This window comes from Neomonachus schauinslandi, chromosome 10 (genome assembly GCF_002201575.2).
Source record: "Neomonachus schauinslandi chromosome 10, ASM220157v2, whole genome shotgun sequence".
Taxonomy (NCBI): domain Eukaryota; kingdom Metazoa; phylum Chordata; class Mammalia; order Carnivora; family Phocidae; genus Neomonachus; species Neomonachus schauinslandi.
Genome location: NC_058412.1, coordinates 64395223 through 64408356, shown reverse-complemented (window position 1 = coordinate 64408356; position 13134 = coordinate 64395223). Strand labels below are relative to the sequence as shown.

Below are 13134 nucleotides of genomic sequence, written 5' to 3'. Positions count from 1 at the left end.
GATTCTTGTTCTTTCTTTTGTTAATGTATTGTATCACGTTGATTGATTTGCAGATGTTGAACCAACCTTGCAGCCCAGGGATAAATCCCACTTGGTCATGGTGAATAAGCCTTTTAATGTACTGTTGGATCCTATTGGCTAGTATTTTGGTGAGAATTTTTGCATCCATGTTCATCAGGGATATTGGTCTGTAGTTCTCCTTTTTGATGGGGTCTTTGTCTGGTTTTGGGATTAAGGTAATGGTGGCCTCATAAAATGAGTTTGGAAGTTTTCCTTCTATTTCTATTTTTTGGAACAGTTTCAGGAGAATAGGTATTAATTCTTCTTTAAATGTTTGGTAGAATTCCCCTGGGAAGCCATCTGGCCCTGGGCTTTTGTTTGTTGGGAGATTTTTGATGACTGCTTCAATTTCCTTAGTGGTTGTAGGTCTGTTCAGGTTTTCTGTTTCTTCCTGGTTCAGTTTTGGTAGTTGATACCTCTCTAGGAATGCATCCATTTCTTCCAGGTTATCTAATTTGCTGGCATAGAGTTGCTCATAATATGTTCTTATAATTGTTTGTATTTCTTTGGTGTTGTTTGTGATCTCTCCTCTTTCATTCATGATTTTGTTGATTTGGGTCATTTCTCTTTTCTTTTTGATAAGTCTGGCCAGGGGTTTATCAATCTTGGTAATTCTTTCAAAGAACCATCTCCTAGTTTTGTTGATCTGTTCTATTGTTCTTTTGCTTTCTATTTCATTGATTTCTGCTCTGATCTTTATTATTTCTCTTCTCCTGCTGGGTTTAGGCTTTATTTACTGTTCTTTCTCCAGCTCCTTTAGTTGTAAGGCTAGGTTGTGTATTTGAGACCTTTCTTGTTTCTTGAGAAAGGCTTGGATTGCTATATACTTTCCTCTTAGGACTGCCTTTGCTGCATCCCAAAGATTTTGAACAGTTGTGTTTTCATTTTCACTGGTTTCCATGAATTTTTTTAATTCTTCTTTAATTTCCTGGTTGACCCATTCATTCTTTAGTAGGATGCTCTTTAGCCTCCATGTATTTGAGTTCTTTCCGACTTTTCTCTTGTGATTGAGTTCTAGTTTCAAAGCATTGTGGTCTGAAAATAGGCAGGGAATGATCCCAATCTTTTGGTACCAGCTGAGACCTGATTTGTGACCTAGGATGTGATCTATTGTGGAGAATGTTCCATGGGCACTAGAGAAGAATGTGTATTCTGTTGCTTTGGGATGGAATGTTCTGAATATGTCTGTGAAGTCCATTTGGTCCAGTGTGTCATTTAAAGTCTTTATTTCCTTGTTGATCTTTTGCTTAGATGATCTGTCCATTTCAGTGAGGGGGGTGTTAAAGTCCCCCACTATTATTGTATTGTTGTCAATGTGTTTCTTTGCTTTTGTTATTAATTGGCTTATATAATTGGCTGCTCCCATGTTAGGGGCATAGATATTTACAATTGTTAGATCTTGTTGGAGAGACCCTTTAAGTAGGATATAGTGTCCTTCCTCATCTCTTATTACAGTCTTTAGTTTAAAATCTAATTTGTCTGATAGAAGGATTGTCACCCCAGCTTTGTTTTGGTGTCCATTAGTATGGTAAATCATTTTCCACCCACTCACTTTCAATCTGGGGGTGTCTTTGGGTCTAAAATGAGTCTCTTGCAGACAGCATATCGATGGGTCTTGTTTTTTAATCCAATCTGATAGCCTGTGTCTTTTGATTGGGGCATTTAGCCCATTTACATTCAGGATAACTATTGAAAGGTATGAATTTAGTGCCATTGTATTGCCTGTAAGGTGACTGTTACTGTATATTGTCTGTGTTCCTTTCTGGTCTATGTTGCTTTTAGGCTCTCTCTTTGCTTAGAGGACCCCTTTCAAGATTTCTTGTAGGGCTGGTTTCATGTGTGCAAATTCCTTTAGTTTTTGTTTGTCCTGGAAGCTCTTTATCTCTCCTTCCTTTTTCAATGACAGCCTAGCTGGATATAGTATTCTTGGCTGCATATTTTTCTCATTTAGTGCTCTGAATATATCAGGCCAGTCCTTTCTGGCCTGCCAGGTCTCTGTGGATAGGTCTGTTGCCAATCTAATGTTTCTACCATTGTAGGTTACAGATCTCTTCTCCCGAGCTGCTTTCAGGATTTCCCCTTTGTCTCTGAGACTCGTAAGTTTTCGTATTAGATGTTGGGGTGTTGACCTATTTTTATTGATTTTGAGAGGGGTTCTCTGTGCCTCCTGGATTTTGATGCCTGTTTCCTTCCCCAAATTAGGGAAGTTCTCTCTATAATTTGCTCCAATATACCTTCTGCCCCTCTTTCTCTTTCTTCTTCTTCTGGGATCCCAATTATTCTAATGTTGTTTCATCTATGGTATCACTTATCTCTCGAATTCTGCCCTTGTGATCCAGTAGTTGTTTATCTCTCTTTTTCTCAGCTTCTTTATTTTCCATCATTTGGTCTTCTATATCACTAAGTCTTTCTTCTGCCTCATTTATCCTGGCAGTTAGCACCCCCATTTTTGATTGCACCTCATTAATAGCCTTTTTGATTTTGACTTGGTTAGATTTTAGTTCTTTTATTTCTCCAGAAAGGGTTTCTCTAATAACTTCCATGCTTTTTTCAAGCCCAGCTAGTATCTTTAAAGTGATAATTCTGAACTCTACTTCTGACATCTTACTAATGTCTGTATTGATTAGGTCCCTGGCAGTCGGTACTGCCTCTTATTCTTTTTGTTGAGGTGATTTTTTCCATCTTGTCATTTTGTCCAGAGGAGAATAGGTGAATGATAGAACAAAATGCTAACAGGGTAACAACATCCCCAGAAAATATACTCTAAACAAATCAGAAAAGACCTAAAACTGGGGGAAAAGAAAGGGAAAGAAAGAAAAAAGAAAAAAAAAGAGAAAAAGATAAAAACAAACAAAACAAAACAAACAAAACCGAATATGATCAAATATGATCAGGCTGGTGCATAGATCAGTGCCACACACTAGATTTTGGGCATATTTTGGTCTGTTAGAAGAAAGTGCCTCTCAAAATTTTAAAGAAAGAAAAACTTATATAGGTACAAAAATAAGGGTTAATATGGTGGAGGGGTGGAATCTCACTGTAAAGATGAAAATTATAAAATATTTTATAAAAGGAATTGATAAGATAAGAAGTTGGTTGAAAAAAGAAAGAAGAGGATTTAAAAAAAAAAGGGAGAGAATGTGATCAGGCAGGAGACTAGAACAAAGCCATACACTAGAGATTTAGGGGATATTTTCATCTGTTAGAAGAAACTGTATGCCAAATTTTTAAAGAGAGAACAATTTATATATATATACCACAAATAAGGGTAACTACTATGAAGGGATAGAATATGACTCTAAAAATGAAAAATAAAGAAGATTTTTTTTTTAAAAAAGGGATTGATAAGATGTTGGTTGAAAAAGGGAAAAAGAAAAATTAAAAAAAAAAAAAGACCGTTAAAAAAAAATTAACTTTGAAAGACTAAAGAATCATGGTAAAAAAGCCATGGATTCTATGTGCAGTATTCCCCTAGTGCTGGAGTTCTGCCATTCTCATTGATCGGTAAACTTGGTCTTGGCTGGCTGTTCTTGCTGATCTTCTGGGGGAGGGGCCTGTTGCCGTGGTTCCCAAATGTCTTTGCCGGAGGCGGAATTGCCCCACCCTTGCTGGGTCTGGGCTAAGTAATCTGTTTGGGTTTGCTCTCCGGAGCTTTTGTTCCCTGCAAGCTTTCTGTAGAGCTTTGGAGGCGGAGAGTGAAAATGGCAGCCTCCCAATCTCCACCCTGGAGGAGCCGAGAACTCGGGGCCCTGGCCTCAGTGCAGGCCCAGAAAAAAGCAGTCAGTCACTCCTGTCTCCCTGGTCTCCGGCCACACTCTGTGCTCACCTGGCCTGTGACTGAGCATTTCTATCTCTGGCACACGACCCTGTGTGGAGTCTCCAAACCCAGCAGATTCCTGCAGTGCGCTCCCATGCTGCTCCTCTGGGGGGAGGAAGGGGAGTCTCCCCAGATCTGCCACTTGTTGGGTCCCTGCTGCAGGAGCAGTGGCCCGACTGTGCCGTGGATCATGGTTTATGGCAACCCCGAGCTGAGAGCCCACTCCTCGTCTCTGTCTCTGCAGCTGGCTTCCCTGCTCTGATACCTGGGAGCTCTGCCCCACTCAGGCACCGCCTGTCTTTCTGTGACCCCGAGGGTCCTGAGACCACTCTTTCCCAGCAAAGGTTCCATCCCCCCGCTTAGCCAGTGGAGTGACGTCCCTCAGTGGAGCCGACTTATAAAAGTTCCGATTTTGTGCTCCATGGCTCTATCACTTTTCAGTAGCAGCTGATGGAGGCCCCCTCCCCCGCTGTCTATCTTCCTGAATATTGCCTCGGATTCACTTCTCTGCACGTCCTACCATCCAGAAAGTGGTCGCTTTTCTGTTCAGAGAGTTAGGACAACCAATTTTATACAATAGTCTGTAATTGGACTTGTGATGTGCTTTGGAATCTCATAGGCTATATGATACCACTTTACATAATATCTTATGTGTCTTTGCATCTAATTCAGAACCATGTGTCTTGGATGTGGTTGGTCCCTAATTTGTGATACTTGGAAGAGAAGAAAACTAGAGTAGAAGAAGAGAAAGAGTAAGAAAGGAAAAAAAAAGATGGAGAACCAACAGAAAAAAGTCAGAGAAGAGGTTTATGTGATTTGAAGCCATTAGGCCAGTTACATGTGCTTCAGGTGTCAGACTCATCATGCAATGAGCTGACCTCAGTCAGCAGATTTTCGTGCCTCCTCCAATTCCCTTCAGCCATTTGAGTTTACTGGGGCTGCAGTAGAAATTTCTAGCTCACTGATAGCATCCAACATCAAGCCTCTGTCTCTTTTCCCATCTGCCTGAGGGCTTCCTCCAGGGCTAAGGAGCTCCCCCTTGAGCAGGCAGTTATAAGTGGGTGTGGTGTTAGTGCCCCTGGGGGCAACCTCCACCACAGAGTTGGAAGTTGGTAGATAAATGGCCCAGCCTAGGCAGCTTTTAGTGGGATGCTTTTGATGTGAGTTCCACAAGATTTCTCAGAGGCTCCCTAGAGGAAATGCATACCAGTTGCCCACAGTAGTGATCTCCTCATTAACTCATTTATTGGCATCTCTCCTCTCCCTGACTCATTTTCCCCACTTCCTTGCCTGTTCTTTCTGAGTTAACCTCTCAAACTACCCACACTCATTTCTTGTGTCAGGGTCTGCTTTTGGGGCAACACAAACCAAGACACCTGGTGTAAGTCACAGGCAAGTAATTTAGCACTTAAAGAAAGAAATGTAATCTAAATATTAAAATACAAAAACATGGACTACAGTTTTTAAAGGAAATAAACAATTTGGAGATACCAAGAAAACTCAACAAAATTATTTGTGTTACATGCATCTATTTAAAAATAATGCTGAGATTCTGCAGAAACTAATTTAGTTTCAATGGGAAGATAAGAAAGAACTGAATTATTGCATTCAGGTTTTTAAAATTCTCTTGCATTTGTATTCTGACTCTGGCTTATTAAAGGGGTCTGTGCTCCGTTAACATACACATGCACTTACAATATAAACAGATTAACTAGACATCTGTGTTGACTACATATAAGAGGCAGTTAACTTTTTGCCTTGTTTCTGTTCAACGATCTTGATATTTTAGTCTGCTGGCCAGATGAAACAAGATTGGTTTTTTGGTACCAGATGTGTCACAGTTTGGGTTTGTATTTTGCAGGTGCTCCCCCAGCTGGGAGGATGGAAATGTGCCATCTTTCTGAGACGATGATTTGGGATAGAAATATAAGTCTGTTAAAAATAATTTGACATATTAATGGAAGGTTTCGTCCCTTGTGGGCTTCTTATGCATACCATATGAGCAGACCAGCAGCTGTTCTATATTTTAAAAGAAGAGTTAGAAAGTTAGAAGCATACACGGCTATTCAAAACATAAGCAACTGCTTGGCGTCATGGAAACAGGATTCAACAATAAACTTGTATTTGTGAAGCTTCCCCCAAAATAATAATCCCACTGGGCTGTGTTCAGGTGGTCTTAGGATACTGAACAATCTTTCTATTTCCATCATTTGGATTCACTAAAACATCTCCCTTGTAGAGGCAAAGTGGTAGAGATGACTATATTTATTAGATGTGGGGGTTGGTTTCCAACTGATTCTACCCTTCAATATTTATATTTTTAAATTACAATTTTAAAAGCCCTACTTGTTTTTGCCATTTTTACTTAAACATATTGTGAAAGAATATGTTTAGCCCCACTGAGGACTGAGTTGTTAATAAAATGAGGCATCTTATCTTATTCTGGGTGATGATGTTCATTGTTCCTTCAGAAATAACCTAATGAATATTAACCAATGTCAAGGAATGGCAGTAATCTTTACACTAGCCCCTTACTTTATACTAATCCTATGGAAGGAAGGACTCTGTAAGCTTTTTGGCCCAGCTTCTGAACCAGGAGAGTGTTAACCTCATTCCCTCTTCACCACTGTTGCTCTCAAAGCTCCCCCATGCAGAGAGCTACATCTGGATCTTTAGTAATAGACTTTATCTTTTGGGAATTGCTGTCCTCTCCAGTATAGTAAGGTCTACATGATTGGTTCTTGACTTTGAATTTCTAGAGTTTAGGAGTATTTTGTGTAACACGATGACTTCTGCCTCTCTGGAGTTTTTAAAGAGAACAAATCAGCTAAAGTTTAAGAAAGTAAATCAGAATCAGGTTGGTATCTGTGTTATTTCAACACAATTGCCTGTAACAGCAGTGGTGACAACTGGTCATGGCAATCAGCAAAGCTGGTCCACAATTTGGGGTGGACGCTTTGCAGGAAAGAAAGGGATTGCTTGTTGGTGTTGAAATTTGGAGTACGGCCAATGAAATGAGCTTAATCTAAATCAGAAGACCTGCGTTCTAGGCACAGCGCTGTTGCTTAACAAACTGTGACCTTGAGCAAGTCTTAAAAATAAGATGACCTAAGTGACATCTAAATTTAGAATCCTGTTATTGTTTATTATTATCACTATTATTAAAAAGAAGTGCATGTAATAAGAAATTTTATGTTTGGAGGGGGTGGAGACTGCAAGTTGTTAATGAAACTATTTAAGAGGGAAATCTGACAGCTGCAAGGGAACTTATTCTTTTTTGGAGCAGTCTTAATAACCAAGAGGCCTTTCCTAATCACTGTCAGAATGGAACTGTCCAGTTAGAGAGCATGGAAGTCTCTGAGCCCAGATATGGTAACAGAATGGTGAAGTGATGGAAATGACTAGTTGTGGCCTCATTACTGAGACTTACTAAGAATGTACATATTTCCCTGGATGCATGTTTGGAAGTGTGGGAAGCCATGGCTGGACTTTTTTCATTGGTGAAACAAGGCGAAATGACTTTTAATTTAACGTGAGTATTTATATTTCAGTATCAGTGAAAAGGAGCAAAAACATGAATAATTTAACAGATTGAATAGCAAAAAGAAATAATTTTGAATTTTAATTTAAAAATTCAAAGCTAAATTTGTCCTTGGCCCCAGTAATGAACCCACAGTGTGAAGACCTATTTTGGGGAAGGCACTATGAGTTTTCTCTTCTACCAATGTCCAATGCTTCCCAATAGCCACTGCATACAAGGAATGCTCAGATGCTTTAAAAAATTTGGCAAATTGAGCTACCTTATCTCTCAATGCAGCTTAGGCGTAGGGATTAGTTACAGTTGTTAAAACTGGAAAAGCTCCTTGTTTCAGTATCTCAGTTTTATAGATAAAGCAAGCAAGGGCCCCAAAAGCTAAGTCTCACAAGTGATTAATGTTAGAACTGATTCTTTTATACTACATCACACTCTTAAATGTTGGAAGGGATTACTACAGAAGTTGCTTAATAAATGTTTGCTGCTGAATAATGATTCTGAGATGAATTTGTCTTGTAACATCTATGGGAGCTGGTTTAAATCAGTGATTCTCATAGAGAAGGGGAAGAGGGAGTCATGTGTAGTTCGAAAACAAAGCAGGTCTTTGTCTTACTGCTTTGGTTTGTTTTTAGTGAAGATGTTTATTTTGAATTTCAAATTACATTAAAAAGAGAACAGGAGATTTTTTTTTAAAGATTTTATTTATTTATTTGAGAGAGAGAGAATGAGAGAGAGCACATGAGAGTGGGGAGGGTAAGAGGGAGAAGCAGACTCCCTGCCGAGCAGGGAGCCGGATGCGGGACTCGATCCAGGGACTCCAGGATCATGACCTGAGCCGAAGGCAGTCGCTTAACCAACTGAGCCACCCAGGCGCCCTCCCACTTTTATTCTTGCTAGGACCTGCACCCCCACTTTACACATGCCTCAGAATGCAAATAGTGTATGTCCTCCTTGTAAGAACGAGCAGTTAATGATTTCTTTGGAATAGATAACATCTAAAGAGGGACTGAGTGAGAATGACCAAATGAAGCCATCATATGCATATTCCAGACCACCATTGGAGCTAGACATCTTGACACCATGACCCCCTGCTTCCAAGGAATAACACCTCGGTCCTTGTCTTTGTTCTAACTGGTTCCTGGATGCCTGAGAGGACACATACACCAAATCACAATCCCCAATAAAAACCTCCAAACCCCAAGCAAAGACCAGACTCCCTCCTTTCCTTTCTGAGTCTCCCAAACACTCCCTCTGTGTCTGCTCTCTCTATGTCTTCAGTAAGCTCTGCTCTCACTCCTTGCTGGTTCACATTTGATTTCCATCCTGCACAAAGCCAAGGACCCTCTTGGCTGGTCCTGTGGACCCCCTTCTGGTTCCTTGGACCCGGCCTTGCAGCATCAAATGGATAAAGTGTGATATGTCTACACTGTGGAATATTATTCAGTCATAAAAAGGAACAAGGTACTGAGACATGCTATAATATGGCTGAAACTTGAAAATACCATGCTAAGTGAAAGAAGCCAGACACAAAAGGGTACCTATTGTATGATTCTATGTATATGAAATGTCCAGAATAGGCAAATCCAGAGACAGAAACTAGATTAGTGGTAACTCCTACCAGAGTTTGTGGGTTGGGGAATGAGGCATTACTGCTAATGGATATAGGATTTATAATGGGTATGGGACTAGATAGTGTTGATATTTGTATAACATTGTAATGTACTAAATACCACTTAGTTGTACATTTTAAAATGAATTGTATTGTATATTTTACAATTAATAAAAAAGGAATCGCACCAGTGACATTTCACTATATCAACCCTTTCCATCTGTCTATGATTTGTGAATAGAGCTAGGCTTTGGGATGAAAGGGCAGCCAACTTGCCTATAGTTAATGGTTTCTTTTGGTTTCTTTTTTCTTTCCCTTTTATGATTCATTTATTTATTTTAGAGAGGGAGGAGGGGCAGAGGGAGAGGGAGGGGCAGTCTTAAGCAGACTCCACACTGAGCACGGAGCCCAGCATGGGACATGGGACTTGGTCTCACAACCCTGAGATCATGACCTGAGCTGAAACCAAGAGTTGGACGCTTAACCGACTACCCCACATAGGCGTCCCTGCAGTTAATGATTTCTATATGTCACATATATAGATATATAATTATAAAAATGCAGTTTATAAATCATTATATATTATAACATGTTTTATATATTAATTATATAATACAGAAATAGTAATTTATATATATTTACATATAACAAAATATATTATTCTATAATACATAGCATATAATTATATAATAATATGTAATTATATAATAATATATGTATGCTTAGAGGTGGGGGTGGAGGGCCAGGGCTTATATATAAATATTTCAGAGAAATTTCTGTTTCTTCTGTAATCATCTCCAGAGTTATAGATAAGACACTGCCTTCTTCTTTTTTTTTTTTTTTAAAGATTTTATTTATTTATTTGAGCCAGAGAGAATGAGAGAGAGAGAGAGAGAGAGCACATGAGAGGGGGTAGGGTCAGAGGGAGAAGCAGGCTCCCTGCCAAGCAGGGAGCCCGATGTGGGACTCGATCCAGGGACTCCAGGAGCATGACCTGAGCCAAAGGCAGTCGCTCAACCAACTGAGCCACCCAGGCGCCCAAGACACTGCCTTCTTATTTAAGAGTGAAAAATCTGTTGGAAGAGGTCTTAGACTTTCTTTTTAAACTCTCACCATTCCCATCACTGACTTGAGAACTGTGTCTATATGTAGAAAAACCAGTAGACTGATTAAAAACAGAAAAGTTTAGATCAAGCCTTAATTTATCTGGACTGCAAGTAATCATGTGGACGGAGTGACAGTAACACACTCAACAGTCCTGCTGTGTTGTGGCTGGCTATTTATTCTGCTTCCTTATATGGCTTTTGGTTAGAGCTGTTCTCTCATCACTGTTTCTATTCCCCTATAACAAAAGCCCATCCCCTGTTCACACAAGAAGTTTGTGTTTTGTTTCTTGATTTCTTGGTGAACTTTCTTTTTGACAATTACTGCACATTTAGTCAACAGTTTGAGAAACATCTGTTTCAGGGTAGAGGTTGCCTGGGTGTCAGAGGTTATTCATATGTGCTTTGAAACTGGATGTAAGAGAAAATTGGCTGCACACATTCTTGTGGCATGATTTTAGCAGTCTTTTTGTTTCATCATCTCCTAGATTATCTATTAGAAAAAAATCAAATGGTTGTTCTTGCTGTAGAAGCTATAACTAATTTTTTCCTAGACAAAATTATATTGACTGTCATTGGTTGCACTTAAAAAAACCTTCAAAGATAGAGTGATCCTCTAAAAGAATATTTATTTTTATTTAAAAATATGATACATCAAAGTGAAGCAGTTACACTTTAAACAAATAAAACATAAAACCTTTTCTTTGAATTCAGAGGGAGGGCAATTTGCTTTAGTTCACGGTCACTCTGGATGCCAAGAATAAGAACTGTTCTCATTTTCTTCCTCTGTGAGCATCAGATATAAAGATGAGAAATTTTAGTTATAAGTGAAGTTTTAGAGTTTTAATTTTATTCAGAAACTAAAGCTTCCTCAGTACAATCCCTTTTCTTCATTTTGTTCTACATCTTGTGGAAGACCTGAATTCAGGGGTGTTCTTACATTTACCGAGTGTTAAAGATTGAATGTTCGTGTCCTCCCCAAATGTTGAAATTCTAACTTCCAATGTGATAGCATTATGAGTTGAGGCCTTTGAGAGGTAATTAGGTCATAAGGGTGGAGCCCTCATGAATGAGATTAGTGCTCTTATACAAGGGACCCCAAGAGAACTCTTGCTCTCTTTCTACCATGTGAAGATACGAGTCTGCAACCCAGAGGACAACTCTCACCAGAACGTGACCTTGCTGGCACTTTGATCTTAGACTTCCAGCCTCTGGGCTGTGAGAAATAAATTTCTGTCATTTATAAGCCACCCAGTCTATAGTATTTTATTATAGCAGCTTGAACTGATGAACACACCGAATTTACTTCTTCAGGTCAATTCCAATATAGTTTTAAAAGAATTTGTTTTCTCATCCCTCTCTGTAGATTTCTCAATATAATAATTATTCTATGGATAACTTATTCACTTTGAGAATTTTGCTTACTTTTTTGTTTACATTCATAATAAAAAATTTCTGACAAAATTTAAAATATTCAACAGAAACCAGCATACTATACAATAATCTGTGTTTAGACTGATAATGAAAATAAAACCAACGCAAATATGGTAGATCCTCATTTTCTAAAGAAATATATCTTTATTGACTTTTTCCATTTTCTTACAAAGCAGTTAAAAAATTCATTCTTGAACTTGCATGCTGTTCAATGTTATGATGGTTGCCTCCTTACGAGACTGTCAGTGGAGCTGTAGTAAGTTCCCTTAAGCACCACAGAAGATAATCATTGCTTTGTCCCACTTTTACAGAAAAGAATCCAAGTTTCATTGAATAGAGTATGCTTAGCTCTCTTGAAGAAGACCAGTTTAGTGGATTAATGTCTAATTTACATAAAGTAATAAAGACAAACTTTGAATCTTTACAGATTAAATGCCCACTTTATACCATGGTGTAATTGTTTGAATTATTGGTGAGTGTACAGCATATAGATGTAGATGTACTAGATACGTCTATAAATAAAATAGTGCTTTATGGTATCAATATTCTTTGGCTGATTTAAATGCCTATAGTGGACTCTTTTAAAAGACTAAAATGAAAATGGCCCCACTATTATTGTCAATCTTAACACTGAGCTTGTGCGGAAGGTTCCTATACTGTTGACTGTTAGCATCTCCAGGTCCACGATATATTCTCTTGGTCCTGATAGCGACTTCACCAGCACAAGCATTGCACTTACAGGACTTGTTTGCTAAAATAAAAGAAAAAAGAGGGAGGGAGAGAATAATTTTTGAATTGGAGTTTCTATTGTGAGTATACCTAGTCCTATAAGAATTAGGGGAAGAATTTTGAGGGTAGGATAAAAGTCACTACTTAATTCCTTTTTGGTTTCAACCTTTCTTGGTTCTTTTCCCCTTGTCCACACATAGTCATTCGTTCCAAGTTACAGGGACCTGCTTTTTTGATAGTTCTGTGTTTTCTGTTCATCCCTCTCTGTTAATGTTTCTCTTCACTTTTACTAAGTCGTACCAGCCTTTATAGAGACTGTAGTTCAGGTGAGAATCTGATAATTTTTGAACTGGTAAACAAAGTTATCACCTTTCCCTTCTTAGCATTATGCATTTGTTTACATTCTAGTAGGCGAAGAGACATGTAAATAGTTAACTTCAATAGAACATAGCAAATGCTAAGATACATGAGGTTATGTAGATATGTGTGAAGATACATAAAAGTCAAAAATACAGGGAAAAAGAGAAGGGACCTTGAAGCATTGAGGGGAGGCTTTTGAATGTCTAAGGAGAGTCACCAAAGATAATTGGAAGTTTTATAAAGAAGTATGTTCAGGAGAACTGGATGCAGTTTCATTTTGATGAAGAATGTGATGGGTGCTGGAGAGTAGAGGGAGATGAGTTGAGGGGCAGGTTAGTAGATGTTTGAATCTGAATGCCAGAGGAAAGCAGGTGTAGAGACAGTGGATTAGGATTTAGCTGTCACTTCAGTGGGTGGATATTTAAACCAAGGGAGAGAAGGTATATGTGATAAGACTGGATCTGGGAGAGGCCAATATTTATGGAGT

General features: G+C 38.8%; 1 protein-coding gene across 3 annotated transcripts in view; it reads right to left on the bottom strand.

Moving 5' to 3' along the window:
- Positions 1-11682: 11682 nt before the first annotated feature.
- The window catches only part of EFEMP1 (EGF containing fibulin extracellular matrix protein 1), a 58978-nt gene continuing 57526 nt past the window's right edge, over positions 11683-13134 (bottom strand). For all 3 annotated transcript variants that reach the window (XM_021701146.2, XM_021701147.2, XM_044918559.1), the window contains one exon: positions 11683-12309. In XM_021701146.2, coding sequence (XP_021556821.1) covers positions 12148-12309 — 162 coding nt within the window. In that variant the 3' untranslated portion in view covers positions 11683-12147. The remainder of the gene's footprint in view (positions 12310-13134) is intronic.